The sequence below is a fragment of the Armigeres subalbatus genome, chromosome 3 (assembly GCF_024139115.2).
Source record: "Armigeres subalbatus isolate Guangzhou_Male chromosome 3, GZ_Asu_2, whole genome shotgun sequence".
NCBI lineage: Eukaryota > Metazoa > Arthropoda > Insecta > Diptera > Culicidae > Armigeres > Armigeres subalbatus.
This window is the reverse complement of record NC_085141.1, coordinates 28,723,428-28,741,653: the sequence shown is the minus strand read 5'-3', so window position 1 is coordinate 28,741,653 and position 18,226 is coordinate 28,723,428. Positions and strand designations below refer to the sequence as shown.

Genomic DNA, 18,226 nt, shown 5'->3' with positions numbered 1-18,226 from the left:
TAGTTTTGGGCTTTAGAATAAGTATAATACTGCCTAAATTACTACAAATTTCCTCAGAAGTAGACAGATTGGTCGATTAATGTATGATAACTGAAATAATTATAGTTTGATTACCTTTGGGATACTCTAGAACCGCACCGAGGTTGCTCAAGGTGTTGATGACCACTTCGCCGTACTTTCGCGCCAGAACGTCCCCATCGGCGGGGTTATTGGTGCCTGTAGAAGACGTCAGATCTTGTTCAATTTCTTCATCAACGACTAAGGGGGTGTCGACCGAGATGTCAACATGTAATTTTGAGTCGATGCAACAGATGGAAGAAAGACGGAGTGGAAGGAAAGGAATGTACCAACGTTAATCAATATAGGGAAGTTCCTTGAGAAAGTGAGCGATGGACCTACCAGCTGTTCCGTTAGGTTCTCCGTTGGCTCGCAGTGCTCGCTGCAGTTCATCGCGACATCCATTGCATACCCGAACTGGGTCGTCCCACCCGCGACTGGCCACGGGCATCCGGTGCTTAGAGCAACTGCTGCAGAATCCTTCTCCGCAGTTACGGCAGTGATGCTTTTTGAGACCCAATCGTTCAAAATTAACCGTACATCCCTTGCAATGCTGTAAGATATAAGAAAATGCTTTTAAACCAATACCTTTTCAAGTTCATTAAGAGCGCATACAATAATCTCGCTGTCCGGTCGCCAATAGGCTGGCCTCATCTTGTCCGTTACCCAGGATTTGAGTGTTTTTGTCGGTTGCGCACCAACGCTGGCGACCGCATCAGTTAGGTACGCGACTCCGTCCAACACTAGCTGAGCTGAATGAGTAGGACCACGAATAACCAAACCACCGTCATTCCATACATGGACTATTTCGGTTCTGAAATGGGATAGAAAAAAGCCAGATTAATCCACCCGCTAGGTGATGATGGCCTTTCTCGTGCATTATAAAATGTATATCAAAAATATCCCATTAGGCTTTCTGGGAAGCGTGTACACACACGCACATTTTACTCACACTTTTACTCAATTTGTTTGCAACCACGAGCAGTTGTCACGGAAAAATCAAATGGGATTGTTTGCCACCATGAACCGTGCGTTCGTGTTGATAAGAAATGTCGGCGAGACCCCAATTGAAATGGTCAGGAAAGCGATATTTCAATATTTCCAAATATCAAACAGAACCAAATTGCACAACTTTTTGGATTTTTTTGTTTCCAATTTTTAAAAATAGTGAAGAGTTGAAAAAATATAAATTTTTGGTGGGAAAATTACCTTCAGACAGATGGAAGTTTCAATTAAGCTAAAGGTAGTAAGCTAAAGGTACTAATATAGGAAAGTGTCTAAAAAGTTAATAAGTGAGAGATTTTTTTTAACTTTTAATTCAATTCCTATAACTGCTTGTTATGTATCCACCAAATCGCATGATAGTTTAAAAATCTGCATGCCAAATCTTGAATGATTCCATTACAAAACGAATAAACAGGATGTTTTTTTCGGTAAAAACTAGGCGGTATCGATATTTGTAGTCTCCTTAAAAATAAATTTTAATTACGCCTTTATGATACTCAGTGCCAGATACGCTTCGAATCGAAGCGAAGCGTTCATTAAAAGCAGTGCTTTTTGAACATTAAAAATGAACAGTAGTAGGCTACGAAATTTTGACTTGACCGAACAAACCAAAATTTTCAATCATTCTCATTTGAACCTTCTTGGAGCACAGTACATTAAAAACCAAACCAAACCAAATTCCAAATTCAAAGCTAGCGAACTTAAAAATTTTAACCACCTTTTCCAAAAATGAAGCCAGAGGTAAGTTTTGTTTTATCCCGACGAACGAGAAAACCGTTAGCAATTGTAATATTGTTAACACATTGTTTCTTTCTACCTTAGCAACGACCACCCCATGATGGCCAACGTAATGACCAGGATCAGCCACTAGACGCTATGGGCCGTCGCCGTCGTCGTGGAGGTCGAAGCCGTTCTCGCTCGCGGAGCCGTGCCCGTTCCTCCCCCAGGCGCCGTTCTACGTCCCGTCGACGCCGTAGCAGCAGTCGCCGTCGCCATTAAAATTGCATTGGGTGCAAAATAGTCGTTGAATAATAAACGAGTCCCAAATTTGAAAATCCCTCACGTATTCTTGTTTAAACTCTTACCTCACAGACGTCTGCTCCGGGGGTTTGTTGCCGTACCAGTGCTGCCGAGAGCGATAAATTTCTCCACAGTGGGGGCACTCGATGACCGACCCACTCCAGGCGTACTTGGCCAATCCCAGCCAGGAGGAATCGTTGCTCGTTTGCGTTTTTATGTTGACGACCACTTGCCGTCCGTTGACATGGCACTTGTTGCACAGGTAAACTTTGTTCTCGTACTGATGCTGATATGTGCACGGGCCGGAGAAATGGTGATCCTCCTTAGTGTCCAGGTGGCCCATCGAAAGCTGTAAGGTGCGGTGCCTTACAGGACTTGCAGAAATTAGTACAAGTAAAATACTGCTCAGGGAAAGTGTTGTTCGATAGGGAGGACAGCTCGCCGTTAAACTTTTTGTTCAAGGCCAGTAGAGCCTCGAAGACCACTTTCGGTTGCCGTGGAGACCTGACTGTTGTGTTTTTCAGCTCCTTCTCCAGAGCCATTTTCAATGGTTCGTAGTTTGTGGGGGGATGGTTAGTCTGAATGCCCACATAGCGCAGTGAACTAAATGCCAGCAGATCCAGCTTCTGTTTGGCGAAGCTTTCCCTCAAAATGTCCTCCTCGGTTTTACCTTCCGCATTTTCCTTAAGAATTTCCGTATTTTGTGTCTCTTGGAAAATAATCACCGCTGGCCCAAGCGATTGCGGTGTGAGCTCTAAATTAAGGGATTGTAACGCACCGGAGAAGTATTTTGTAAATGCCTTTGAAGCCGTCCCCAAAAATTTGTACATGTCTGTACGCCGGTCCGGTAAATTACGATGTCGGAAATGGCCAGCACTTTGAGCAACATTCGCATTTGCCGGTTTTCGTTGATCGTTTCCCCTAGCAACCCTTCGGTATCCAAACAAAGGACGTTGTACTGCCGATGGAACGACGCCCAAATGCCCATCGTGCACGAGGTCTGCTCCGACGATGTTTTAAAAACCTCCACCCCTCCGAAAAATGCATGATTCATGGTGTGACTCTTCCCGTCGCCCGTATTTCCAAAGATGGACACCACCTTCAACTTGCTCTCGGGCGACGCGTCAAGCTTTTTGCAAAAATGGTCCGCCGATTTCAGTTGGATGTTTTCCTTCTCGTCCATCAGGAGGAAGCTTTTGGCTTTAACCGCGCCGTTCAGTTTCAACCCATTGTTGAAATCGCCAGAATTCAAGGTCAAGGACAGATCTCCGCTGTCGTCGGCGTCCAGGTTCAGCGAATGAAACGGTGCCAGTTCGGCCAGAACATCCGGTTGATGGGGCGATAGACTTCCCGAGGTGTTTCGTTCTGATGTAATCTGTGGGAGGGGCAAAAGAAAGGAAGACAAAAGTTATCAGTTTGTTTATGGGGAGGCTTGCTTGTTTTTTGTAAAAAGTATAGTTTCGATCTACGACACAGGACATAGAACGCCGGAGGTTTGTCTGTTGTGCACCATTAGCAAAACTGATAAGCACAAAATGTGGGCCACTAACATATGCTCGCAGGCAAGGCGATAAGGTTATAAATCACAATCTGATGCAATGATTTGAAATTCACGCTGGCAAATTGCGGTTTTGACGGAGCTGTGATTGTAGAATTGCGTTGTTTGAGATTTAACGCACTTCATCGGACTCACCTTTTTCATGTCATCTTGTGGATGTTGGCTATATAGTTCAAATAATATTGAAAGTTACTGGTCTGGTTCAATCTACAGTTTTGGCGATTTAAGGAGAAAGTTTAAAAAAAAACTTTGAAATAGCATAAAGCTAAAGGAAAATTTTAAATTATAATATTCTATACCCTAATATCACAGACTATGTCAGACGCCGTAGCAACGGGTTTGCGGAAGTAGCACATCCCATCCAAAATTTCGGAAGTATACGCTGGATCCAATCGTAGATTCGTTCCAGCTTCTTGATTCTATGGACGTCATTGGTGGGATGGAATGCATCCAAATTCAGGATCATCTTCAATATCCGGTTCTGCTTCACTTGAATTTTATTCCTTTGGCTAGCGGCGCAACTATACCATGTTGCAAAGCCGTAGGTTAGAGATGGCTTGAAGACAGTCTTATACAGCAGGATCTTGGAGTTGACGTCCAAATGTGAACGTTGGTTTATGAGCGGATAGCTTCTGGTCCATTGATAGTCCTAGGTATCGAACCTCATCCGACCATGGAACTGGGAGACGGATATTTCACTTTGCGCAAGTTTTTGCGGGCTTCGCTTGCGAGTGAAGAAAATAGCCTGCGATTTGCCGGCATTCGTTTTTATCTTCCACTTTTTCTGGTAGCTTTCGATGGCATTTTGAGCTTCTTGTAGTTTCGTTACTACAATGGATGGGTCGGAATCCGACGCGATGAAACCGGTATCGTCAGCAAAAAGAAAATATTTGACATCGTCAATCATCACAAGATCAGCGGTGAAGATATTGTAGAGCGTAGGACTTAGGACAGCTCCTTGTGGGACACCGAATACAACTTCGTGTCGATCAGATGTGTGTCCATTTACCGAGACACAACAGGAGCGGTTCGACAGGAAGGATCGAATAACTAGGAGCATCTTATGTAATATTGCTTCTTGGGCATAAACCCCCCAACCTCCCCCGCCCCAGAGACAAAATTTTTAGAAGATATTTTTTTTCAAAAAAAAAATGTTCAGAAAACCCCCTCCCAGACCAATTTTCTGGCTACGCCACTGCTGCTTGCCATACAGAGTCGTAGGCTTTCTCCACATCAAGAAGCACCATGCCTGAAGATTTTCCTCGTGCAAAATTCGTTCGTATTGTTTTTACAAGCCGGACTAGTTATTATAGACTAGTGGTTAGTTGAATGTCCTCTTTTAAAGCCGAACTGCTCATTAGGAATAATCCGATAGTTCTCCAGGTGTTGCTCAATGCGTTTCAGGATTATCCGCTCCAAGTCTATAATTTGAGGAGATTGTAGGGTCTTTGTTGGGTTTCGGGATTGCAACAACTACTGCGTGTTTCCATTTCGACGGGAAATAGCCTAACCGAAGACAAGCGGAAAAGATTTTCGATAGAACAATATGGGCCTTCCTAGGTAAATTCTTCAGAAAGCAGTTTCTAATATTACCCTGACCGGGAGACTTTTTGGACTTGAGTCTTCGAATGATTTGTGCGACTTCCTTGGGATGAATCAACCACATGACCATCATCACCATGAGTTTGGTCAATGTGTATGATCGACTCGTGCACTGCAGCGACAGTATCTGGATCATATTCCATTTGGTTGCGATGAGCCTGTGCGAAACTCATGGCCAGTTGTTGGGCTTGCTCCGTGGATGATGCGATAATATTGTTTCCTTGTCGCAATGGTGGGCTGTATTTGGTAGATTTGCGTAGGCTCCTTAAGGTCAGGTGACGTGATTCGGTGGCCGCATTTTGTTCGGCCGGATGCGGGGGGATTTTCTGCGACTTCAGATTGCCGTTTCGCGAATTACACTTCGGAGATAACGATAGAATATTCGAAACAAGTTGGACCGCGTATACTTGGTTTGTTTACTCGGCACAACAGTGTTGCCAAAAAGATTTAAATATAGCAAGAGGCTTACTGCCGCTAACCGCAAGTCGAGGGTCTCCATATACAGATGTGCTCGACTTGCGGTTAGCGGCAGCTTATGGAGGAGATGTTACAAGTACTACGGCTTGCATTACATATCAACCTGTTTTTTTTTTGTTTGAATGCAGTTTCATACAGTCAATTTATATACATGTATTTACACGGAAATTGAAAGGTTTTCAAAATTAATCTGAATCTACATAGTTGGGATTCCAGTTAACCGTTACACGTCCAAGCCAGGCCGCCCGAGTGCAGCTACAAAACTTTTGGAGCTTTTCAGGCGTCTGTTTATTACAGTCTTGGAAGTTCCCATCCGCCACCTGCATATGCAGAAGCTTTCGATGTTCTATTTTCCCATTCATTAGCAGGTAAAGTTGGTATCACTGGGATCAGGTAAGCACTTTCTATAACTTTCGGTAGCTCGGTTTGCTAAACAAAATCGATCTTTTTTAAGTGTCTGTTGGTAGCCAGACTGCAACTTTTAAATGTCAGAACGTGCATATTTGAGCCGCCTTGCTTCTTCTTCCGTACCATCTGCATAATGGGAACGCGCGCTTGCATCCCTTTCCATACGAAGGTTTCCATCGTTGCTGTTATTTTCGTCGTGTGAACGCCAAACAGACAGCAGTACAAACGACCGCAAACATGCTTCCCATAATCACCCTCTGATGAAGAGTCAGCATAAAAGATATTTTAGTTACTAGATAAAGATTGTCGCTGTCGTTGCTGTCCGGAACATCTTTTGCTGGCGAGGATAGGGGAGCTAAATGTCAATGAAAGAAAAATACATACGATTTGACAGTTAGATACCACACATGTTTCGGACAGCAGAACAAAGGGAACCGAAGCGACAATCTTTATCTGGTAACTAAAATATCTTTTTTCAGGATCAGGAAGGACTGCAGCATCATTTACTGTGAAACGGTCATCCCAGTTGAGTGTGGTCATCAGCCTAATCGAGTTGGCGAAGGTAACACCCACAAGTTTGACTACGTTGGCAGTTTTTAGCCACTGGGCACCAGTTTTGTTACCTTCGAAAATGCCAACGTTCACTACAACTGTTTATCGTAAATTCAATCTTGTGCCGGCAGCAGCCCAAAGCGGCGAAACATTTCAATAATCGGTTTTATTTGTAAAGATGGCGTTACTATACTGATATCGTCGGCGTAGGCAACGGGCAGATATCCCCAGATACTTGCTCGAGTCTACACACCGGAGGATGGAGATAAAGCACGAAGAGGTGCGTTGACTATGGGTTCACTTGCCGCACCGAGCGAGCCCATTATGTAGTTAGCAATCGGAATGTAGACCGACTGCACATCCGACTGGCTATGTTCGAGAGAAGAGAGGTGAGTTTCTCGTTGAACCCGACCGACCACATGGTTTTGAAAAGGAACGAGTGCCGCACCCGATCAAAGGCATTCTTCAAATCGAAGCTGATGCGCTTTCCGGCGCGACGGTGGTAACGGAGACAGGCGATCCGACCTTTCAGAGCGACAGTGGCCTGGAAGCTGTTTCACTAAGCCGTTGCTTAGGGCGCGGTGGGTCTGCATAATGCGTTTCATATCCTGCTTTTATTTTCAGGATGCGAGAGAGCTGTCTGTAATATGAGCCGAAACGCTCGGGCAATGCAATTCTCTTCTTCTTCACCAGCGTTAAAATACCCTCCACGAAAGCGTGGGGTTGATTGCCAGTAAGTTCCTCATTCAGAAGAAAGTTCAACTGCAATTTTTCGGCTTAGGTAAATCGAGATCGCGTTTCTACTGACATATGTAAAGCCGACATTACGCGAACATTACGCTTTTGAGCAGCCGTTTTGAGGCCGGACTAGTGTTCAGGCTAGATGAATCGTACGCAAGCAGCACACAATTGAAATCGCCAGCGACGATGACGTTGCAGTGCAGTGCCGGGGGAAGCGTAAACGTTGCAGATTGTTGTGTCCTTCACCGCAACACCTGTGCCACTCCTCGTGTGGCCCACATTCGCGAAGACGGCATAGCCAGGTAAGGAAAGCTGCTCGTTCTCGACTTGCTGCAGACGCACGATATCGAGGTTTTGGCTGCTAGTAAAGGTTCGGAGTGCGTTATGTTTCGTGGCGTTCGTGATCGTTCCGGTGTTGTTGAATATGAGGTTGTACGCCCTCCGCGCGGCTACAAGCAAGACCATGCTGAGGGTGGCTGGGTTCGATTCCCAGTGCCGGTCTAGACAATTTTCGGATTGGAAATTGTCTCGACTCTCCTGGGCATAAAGTATCTTCGTGTTAGCCTCATGATATACGAATGCAAAAATGGTAATTTGGCTTAGAAACCTCGTAGCTAATAACTGTGGAAGTGCTGAATGAACACTAAGCTGCGAGGCGGCTCTGTCCCAGTGTGGGGATGTAATGCCAATAAGAAGAAGAAGAAAGGTTCAGAGTGCGTTATGTTTCGTGGCGTTCGTGATCGTTCCGGTGTTGTTGAATGTGAGGTCGTACGACGTGAGAACCATTTATGTAAGAAAGTCCACATCCTGCCCATCTTCGCCGTTGGCACTTCGCTATTTCTTGCTAGGCGGATTCCCTCGAGTTCTACTATATTGCCGGTGTCGTTCGGCTTTGCATTCACAGGTTTTTTTTTTAATATCAACCAAAACGACGTCGATGAACGTTCGCAACGGATTAGGGGACATTGTTCGTGTAATGGACGCAGCCGGCTCGCTTGCTGTTTGATTTATAGAGCCAGATGATTCAGTCTAATTTGTCGGAGGCGGCGATGCTGGTGGTGAAGCGACAGAACAGAACGCTGGTCGACCGGTTTGGCGCACGTGGCTTTCACACCGTTGGCCTTCTTCGATGGTTGTCGTGGCCCAATTTGCTCGATGTTACGATCGATCGATGTTCCGATGGACTAGCATTCGGGTCAACCGAAAGCCGAGCGGTATTCCACCGAACTCGAAACCATCTCCACGTGTTGGCTTTTGCAATGGAATCGAACGCACTCAAGAATTCCACTGGATGAGCGATCACAATGGGATAACAAACTTTGAACTTAAAATTGACCAACAAAGCCGTTAAATTCCGGGTGAAGCGTCAGCAGCATACAGTTTAGGATCAATAGCATTATATTCAGGCACTACTGGAGCGGTTCGACAACGAAAGCTGCGACCCAGTGGCAACCACTCCAGACAACAATCAGAAGCACACAAAGCAGTAAACTCTAGCACCTAGGAGGAGCGGAAGCAAATACAGAAAGTACTGTTCCTTGAGCTGGTCGGAGGACACCAGCTCCTGCCGTAAGACACGCGCCCAGACTTATTACCTTATTCTACTACAGTGCTTACTTCTACTCGCTAGAAGTAAGCGAGTAGCGGGTAAGCACTGTAGTAGAATAAGTTGATGTACCTACGCTTAGTATAAATAGTTCTTCATGTCGATTCACGTACGAGACACTGAAGACGGCCTTACTGTTGAGGTCGAAATACGTATCTGTCGAAGATACAACCAAGTACTGGAATTAAATGGAATTGTTAATGGAGATACATTAGCAAACCCGACTGCATTAAAAGTGACAAAACAGTCTCGGTGTTGAACAACCTCAAAGAAACAATTCGAGAAGTCAAACTATTATGGATTTGTTCCACAACTAGGTTTTTCCTTTATCGATTGCTAATTATACGTAAAGGCTATAAGTTCGCTCCAAAAACAAACTTTTTATGGGAGGCCCGAAAACCCATATAGCGTTATATACCAAGCGACTCAGCTCGACGAATTGAGATGTCTGTATGTGCGTGTGTATGTGTGTGTAGTGTATGTATGTATATGGCAAAAGACTCATTAGTTTTTAGGCACTTTGTTTTAACTGATTTGCTCACAATAAGGTGCGTTCAACGGGGAATCCTGTTCTATTGTTTTCTATTGAAAGGTGGCCAGATCCCACTATGGGCTCAAAAGTTGTTGTCAACATACGATATTTTTTATATGTACGAGAGGCACCAACACTGCTAGATGAAATAATCAGATTACTAAGAAGTTAGTATTTAACCTGATGAGCAAGTAAGCATTTTTGTGTGAACCAACCAGCAAAAATTCTCGGATTAATTGCGCATTTGCATTTTTTTGTCGTCGAGAAAAATATCTTCGGGGGCTAGACTGTAGAGCTTGAAAGAAAACAAAAGCGATTATAGAAGAACCGTGAACTCAGAACAGGTCATTTAAAAGAAGCAACTTTGCCACTACCTTATCCGCACTGCGATAAGATTGAATTTAATCGCAATCTCAGCTGATACAACTTGCAAATCACACGATGTACGCAATATACCTAATTTTGGACGAACCGCACCGTTCACATTTCCACTAACCCATTTAAAGGGTGCACTTGGGTATTTACGTACCACTAGTTTCATTGCACTGGAAACAATATCTCCGGGAACGCAGACCAGCTGAATGAACTGTCGGTAGACACTGACTAGCACGAACCGTTGCTGATACGATTTGAGCTTGATAACTGCTACCTACCGATGATTTACCTCCACGGACATGACGCGACGCCACAATCTCCGATTATAAAAAGCGAACAGTGATAACGAAATAACCCCGGGGAATAATGCATTTATGGGTCACGATGTGAACGGCGACGTCGCATTTTGCTGATCTACGGAATATAAAAGTGGAGCATGTTTGGTATTTTAGAAAACTGTGAACGGGAACAAACAGGCAATTTATTTTACTGAGGATGTTCGGTAAAATGTTAATCTCGTCGCACGTCTTAGGATTTTTCAGATTACTATTAGATAGTCAGACAGCCGCGAATATCCCAAAACTATGTACCTTCGGATAACTCACTGTTATAGACTATAAGGCTAGGCATGCGGCATGCATGCCGATGTAAGGGTTTATTAGACATTTATTTTTATGTATCTCTTCCAAAAACTTCCTTGTGATAATAGTGCCGTTCTTCTGCATGCCTGATCTTCTAATTGTACGCTCGAGAGCAATAAACAGGAAATTCGAAAGCTAAGATAAAAAAACGAGCTTGACATTTCGTCTGCAATCCGAATACTTGGTATCAAGTCATCGAGCATTGTACGTATTAGCCTCATCAGTTTCGCCGGAACAGCATGTTGAAACATTATGTGTCACAATTTATTTATTTGCAGTGCATTGCATAATGGAACGTACACACGGTCAAGCAGTTCGACCAACATTGACTCCACCTCTCGTTTGTTCAAACATCCATCAAGTTTTACCAACAGCGGCACGAACAATCAATTTGTTCGACCAACAATATCACACACGAACGACCGAAGCGCCAACTTGAGCACCAACCATCAAACAATATATGGGGGTTTGTGCAACTTCACTACAAATGCTTAAACATGTTCGGCGAACCTTGACTCCACCCCCGACAACTCAAACCAAAATCAAACCGTTTTAATTTTTTCCAACCGAGCCGCCAACATTCAAATGGTTGGTCGAACAACTTCACACACGTTCTGCTGCTTGACTGGTGTGTACGTTGCATAATGCAGTTTGACGAACATTGACTCCGCCTCCAAGAAAACGCTTCGGTTGCTGCTTTGTTTGAACGTGTGTGAAGCTGTTCGAACATCCACAACGTACACACGGTCAAGCAGTTTTACCAACATTGACTCCACCTCTCGTTTATTCAAACATCCATCAAGTTTTACCAACAGCGGCACACAATCAATTTATTCGACCAACAATATCACACACGAATGACCGAAGCGCCAACTTGAGCACCAACCATCAAAAAATTTATGAGAGTTTGTGCAACTTCACTACAAATGCTCAAACATGTCGGCGAACCTTGACTCCACCCCCGACAACTCAAACCAAAATCCAACCGTTTTTATTTTTTCCAACCGAGTCGCCAACTGTCAAATGGTTGTTCGAACAACTTCACACACGTTCAAACAAAGCAGCAACCAAAGCGTTTTCTGGGGGACGGAGTCAATGTTCGTCAAACTGCTTGACTGGTGTGTACAATAGAGTTAAGTTAAGATAAAAAAACGAGCTTGACATTTCGTCTGCAATCCGAATACTTAGTATCAAGTCATCGAGCATTGTACATATTAGCCTCATCAGTTTCGCCGGTACAGCATGTTGAAACATTATGTGTCACAATTTATTTATTTGCAGCGCATTGCATAAGGCTATCTGACGTTTAATCATCTTGCTCTTGCACGTGCACGGAAAGGATATCGTAGAGTAAAATACAACGCGCCTCCATCGCAGCATTTCTGTTGCCTCATCTGCATATTACATGCCGGCTATAAACAATCCGTGCATATTTTACGATTATGTATTTATACCTAATCATCAAATTTGTACAACACATATGACAAATGCACATAATCCAAATATATATTTGGATAATTTGAATAAGCAAAACAAGAAATATTGTGGAACTTAGATTGAATTTTGCATTCATTTGCATGCTCCAAATATGTGCATGAAAATACATTTAAAATCACAACATATTTATATCTGTGTATATAAGCGTTCACCATTCTTCTTCTGCCCTACCGCCAGTTCCACACCCCTCGAAGGAGTCCAAGCCCTGCCCAACCTTATGATTTCACGTGAATCGGATGAAAAGTTGCCGTTGAAAGACGTTCGCACTGTTGCCGAACTAAAACTCCCAAAACAGAGTCTGCAGTATAAAAAATTAGCTGACCGATACCCACATCTCGACAATATTCCCGTAGCGAGCTACGAGATTGAAGAGCCTAGAATCATCCTTGGACTGGATAACCTAAATGTGTTTGCTCCACTCGAATCACGAGTTGGATCACCTGGCGAGCCGATCGGTGTGAAATCCAAGCTAGGGTGGACGGTTTACGGCCCGCAACCGAGCGGAACCGTAGTATCAGAAGTAAGAGCCAACTTTCACTCGTTGGAACCAATGACCAACCAGAAGCTACACGACGCCATGCGTTCTCAGTTTTTGTTGGACGATCCCTCGGTAGCCTCTGTGGGGTGCGAAAAAAGTAGGCGACGTGTACGGATGTGATACACCCGTCACTCTGCCGTTTGTTTTTTCAATGAATAAATCCAGGCGAACCAACTTAACAGTTGTAGTGAAAAACAAAATAGTGTTTTGTTCGGGAAAAAGTGCTTATTGAAAGTGCCCTAAGTGTCATGTGTGTCCCCAAATTAGTGAACCTGAACATGAGTTTCATCAAGATCATGGGAAGCAACAAAGGACAATCAGCGATATGGACAACGAAATTGGTGAACTCGTTTCTGTTTTTAATTACTTATTACTTTTTCTTTTGATTTTTAACCTCAAGGACATTTGAATAAATTACTGCTGTAGGCATATAATTATTCATTGTCCCACGCAGAGATATGTTTGAAGGGTTTTCCGTAGTATTTTGCCGTTTTATGTCATGCAACACATTCTATGTTATTCATACATTTGAAATTTGCCGATCTTTTTTTCTGCATAGATCTTTTTGGATCTGCGAATAACTTTTCTCGAACAAAATCTATTTTGTGGATTAAAATAAATTTGACATTTTTATTCGAGTTTTACCAAGATCTCTCGATCTTGTTTAAACGCATTATATCATTTGCTTATGATGACTATATATTCCCTACCAACCATCCAACTCCTTGACATCTATGAGGGCGTCGGTGAGTCGCTGGCCTCTCGTTAAGTAGATGTCATATCATCATTTCCTTCCCTTCCTTAGTAACAGAGAAGATGGGCGTGGCCGGCAATGGTAGCTTCATGCTTTATCATTTTTGACTCCCAATTGGGTTGCTTTTAAATCCCAAATAGTAATCCATAAGCAGTTGGGATAAGAAAGTTAAAGAAAATACATGACAGCTATCAGTATGTAATCTACGAAATACTCTGTTACAACGCAACGCAACGCAACGCAACGATCCCTCGGTAGCCTCTGTGGCAGAATCAAACGAAGATGCGCGGGCTCGGAACATCATGCAGACAACAACAAAGCGAGTTGGAAACCGATACGAAACCGGATTACTGTGGCGACGAGATGAGCAGAGATTCCCAGATAGCTACCCAATGGATGTCTCACGATTGAAAGCGTTAGAGAGAAAGCTGGAGCGAGATCCGGAGCTTGGTTCGAAGGTTCATTAGTTAATAGCTGAGTACCTAATAAAAGGCTATGCGCATAAAGCTACCTTCGACGAACTGGCAGGTAGGCCCCTGGCTCAAAAACCAGGGAAGATTCGTCTCGTGTGGGACGCGAGAGCATCTGTCAATGGGATATCACTAAACTCGGAGCTCTTAAAACCTGAAACCTATGTGATGGACGTCGGAACATTTGGAGCGAAGTGTTCTCCATGCTATCGAGGCCATTCGCATACACCGGAGCTACTTCGGGCAAGCAAGTTCGGCGGACATTCAAGACCTTCAACTCCACAGCATTACTGATGCCAGTAAAGGTGCATACGGAAGAGTGGCATATTTTCGGGCAGTTGTTAACGGAAGGATACAGTGTGTGTTGGTATCGAGCCGTGTCAAAGTAGCACCGTTGAAACCAATGTCTGTGCCACGGTTGGAACTGCAGGCGGCAGTATTAGGAGCAAGGTTAGCGGTAGCAGTACGAAGTAATCACACGTTCAACATAGCGCAACAGGTTTTCTGGACCGACTCTACAACCGTATTGTCCTGGATTACCTCCGACGTACGAAGATACAAGGAGTTCGTTGGATTACGGATCGGTGAGATCCTGACGCTTTCCAAGCTTTGCGAATGGCGTTGGGTTCCTACCAGGCTGAACGTGGCGGACCAACTAACAAAGTGTACCCGCGATCCAAATTTAAATTCAGACAGCGAGTGGTTCATAGGGCCTGAATTTCCCTATCGAGAGGAGGAAGACTGGCCAAAATAGAAAAGGTATGAATCCACGCAGGAAGAAGCAAAAGTACATCTACTTGCTCATAATATTCAGCTACTCGCACCGATCATCGATGTTCATCGATTTTCGAAATGGACCGTTTTGGTACGAACTATGGCTACTGTCCTTAGATTTGTATCCAACTGTCGTAGAAAGATAAACGGATTGTCGATCGAAGTGCTAAAAGCTACAGATAGGCAAGCGAAAGCAATCAAGAAAAACTATTCGATAGAACAATACCCTTTAAAGCAGATGGAATACGAGAAGGCGGAACGGATTCTGATAAAAGTAGCACAAGCTGAATCGTTTGGTGACGAGGTGAAGGTATTGATGAGGAACGCAAATGTGTCCGTAGCGGATAGGCAGCAGATCGAGAAGTCAAGCTTCCTTTACAAACTGACGCCCCTTATTGATGGCGACGGAATTCTACGGATGGAAAGTCGCGTGGAACGTGCGGAGTTCCTATCGTTTGACCTTCGTTTTCCCATAGTTTTGCCAAAAGAGCACGAGGTTACAATGAAGATCGTTCAACACTACCACGAACGATTTGGTCATGGATATAGGGAGACGGTGAAGAATGAATTACGGCAACGATTCTTCGTACAAGCGGTGGGCGCAGTGATCACCAGGGTCATGAAAGATTGTAAGTGGTGCAGGATTAACAAAATTCGTCCACGGATTCCTAGAATTGCAGCATTGCCGGTACAGAGATTGACTCCATTTCTGAGGCCCTTCAATTTTGTTGGCGTGGATTATCTGGGACCATTCGTAGTCACGGTAGGCCGTCGCAGTGAGAAGAGATGGATAGTTCTATTCACGTGTTTAGTGGTCAGATCAGTTCATCTCGAAGTAGCGCATTCGCTTACTACCCAATCCTGTTTAATGACAATCCGCCGTTTTATATGCCGAAGTGGTACACCAACAGAAATCTTCTCGGACAACGGGACCAATCTGCGGGGTGCGAGTAAAGAAATAATTGACAAGGTTCGCTGTATTGGGATGGAATATGCCGATGAATTCACGTCAGCTCGAACAAAATGGACTTTCAATCCTCCGGCCTCTCCCCACATTGGGGGAGTTTGGGAGAGACTTGTGAGGTCAGTGAAGGAGGTACTGGCAGCAATTGACGATGGAAAACGATTGACCGACGAAATCCTCCTAACATCGATTGCCGAAGCTGAAGACATTATAAATTCTCGCCCACTCGTGTATGTCAGCCAGGAAACGGACAACGCTGAAGCACTCAGCCCAAACCATTTTCTCCGTGGCAGCTCGCCAAATGAACCACTGGTTGTAGCACCCGCCGGTACAGGAATTGGAAAATATGTGGAACAGGTGGATCAAGGAATACATTCCAGCGATCAGTCAACGGAAGAAGTGGTTCAGAGAGATAAACAATTTAAAGGCTGGTGATCTGGTTTACATCGTCGATGGAGAGAAGCGGAAGTGCTGGGTACGTGGTGTTGTAGAGGAACCTATCGTTTCTGAAGATGGGAGAGTACGACAAGCATTCGTTCGAACCAACAGTGGAGTACTCAAGCGGGCCGTTGCGAAGCTCGCTCCGTTGGAGATTAGTGATGGTGACGTTGTCCCGGTTAGCTCCTCCGGACCAAGTTCACGGGCCGGGGTATGTTCCGATCAACACCACTGGGCTGACCACAACATCCCTGCAGAAGTGTTTGACGTTGGATCGGGAGACTGCGAAATTGATAACTCCAAACAATGAAGAGGCAAGATATATTTGCAGACCCAAAGAAAAACAAATATAGGCATTCCATCTACCATCTACCAGAGCTGCGGCAACACACACGAGCTGGGAACGGCTTTCATAGTGATGGGCGATATGCAAAGGCGCGTGATCGGGTGGTGGCCGATCAATGAAAGAATGTGCAGGTTGAGGATCAAAGGCCGGTTCTTCAACTTCAGCATAATCAACGTCCATAGCCCACACTCCGGAAGCACTGATAATGATAAGGACGCATTCTACGCGCAACTAGAACGTGAGTACGACAGCTGCCCAAGCCACGACGTCAAAATCATCATAGGAGATTTGAACGCTCAGGTTGGCCAAGAGGAGGAGTTTAGACCGACTATTGGAAAGTTCAGCGCTCACCGGCTGACGAACTAAAACGGCCTACGACTAATTGATTTCGCCTCACCACTATCTGGTGATGATTAAACTGCGCCCAAAACTATCCGTCATCAACAATGTTCGGTACCGACGATCGCCGTGGTACGACCTAGTGCGACTGAAGCAACCTGATGTCGCCACTGCATACGCGCAGTATCTCGAGGCAGCGTTGCCGGATGAGGGTGAGCTCGATGGGGCCCCTCTTTAGGACTGCTGGAATACACAGCGGAGAACAACGTCGGATATATGGGCCGAAGTTGACGGAACGATTGGTTCGACGAAGAGTGCAGACAGATTCTGGAGGAGAAGGACGCAGCGCGGGCGGTCGCGCTGCAGCAAGGTACCCGGTAGAACGTGGAACGTTATAGACGGAAGCGGAGACAGCAGATCCGCCTTTTTCAGGAGAAGAAACGCCGCCTGGAAGAAGCGAAGTGGGAGGAGATAGAACAGCTGTGCCGTTCTCAAGAAACACGCAAGTTCTACCAGAAGCTCAACGCATCCCGCAAAGGCTTCGTCCCGCGAGCCGAAATGTGCCGGGATAAGGATGGGAGCATCTTGACGGACGAACGTGTGGTGATCGAAAGGTGGAAGCAGCACTACGAGGAACATTTGAATGGCGCTGAGAGTACAGGCAGTGAAAGTCAAGGCAGCGGAGGAGATGACTACGTCAGTTCAGCGGACGATGGAAGCCAACCAGCCCCCACCTTGAGGGAAGTTAAGGATGACATTCAACAGCTATAGACCAATAAACCAGCTGGTAAGGATGGTATCGAAGCTGAGCTTATCAAGATGGCCCCGGAAAAGCTGGCCACTTGCCTGCACAAACTGATAGTCAGAATCTGGGAAACCGAACAGCTACCGAAGGAGTGGAAGGAAGGGGTTATATGCCCCATTTACAAGAAAGGCGACAAACTGGAGTGTGAGAACTTTCGAGCGATCACCATCCTTAATGCCGCCAAAGAGTGATATCCCAGATCATCTTCTGTCGTCTGTCACCATTAGTGAATGAGTTTGTGGGAAGTTGTCGAGCCGGCTTCGTTGACGCCGGTCGACAACGGACCAGATCTTTTTTGCCTTTCTCGTCCAACAAAGTTGTACCAGAAGGCTATAATTTCACTCCAAAAGTGTGTATGTGTGTAGCCCATGAATATTTTTTTTGTTGAACGCATTTCATATAGAAGGACTTGATCGATTCGAGTGCAACTGGTTTCATTCGACGGAGCAAATATCCTAGTTGGACACTATTGTTTTTGTTTTTTAATAAATCAAGCAGTTTGGATTATATTTTTATTTTTTAATCAACAAAAATTATTTTAGCCGTGGCGCAACCCACGGTAGCCCACGGTAAGTAATTTTCAAACAACGTACTAGAATTGCACCAAATCATCACCACCGGTGGATAAATTTGGGTTTTTTTTTTTTGTCTTTATTAATGAGGTTTTCGGCCCTAGACCGGTTCACCTCATCGGACCAGGTCTTTACTGTACGGCAAATCCTTCAAA

The 18,226-nt window shown here is 44.8% G+C and overlaps 1 protein-coding gene and 1 long non-coding RNA gene across 2 annotated transcripts in view; one reads left to right on the top strand and one right to left on the bottom strand.

The window, feature by feature from the left end:
• Positions 1-18,226, bottom strand: part of LOC134226337 (zinc finger FYVE domain-containing protein 1-like) — a 35,497-nt gene that overhangs the window by 828 nt on the left and 16,443 nt on the right. The window contains 6 exon segments of the mRNA XM_062707055.1: positions 115-258; positions 400-610; positions 673-871; positions 2,148-2,443; positions 2,445-2,923; positions 2,926-3,457. Of these exon segments, the coding sequence (XP_062563039.1) occupies positions 115-258; positions 400-610; positions 673-871; positions 2,148-2,443; positions 2,445-2,923; positions 2,926-3,457 (1,861 nt within the window).
• On the top strand, positions 882-2,117 carry LOC134226338 (uncharacterized). The gene is made up of 2 exons (XR_009983455.1): positions 882-1,803; positions 1,885-2,117. It is a non-coding gene; the product is annotated as an uncharacterized LOC134226338 (long non-coding RNA).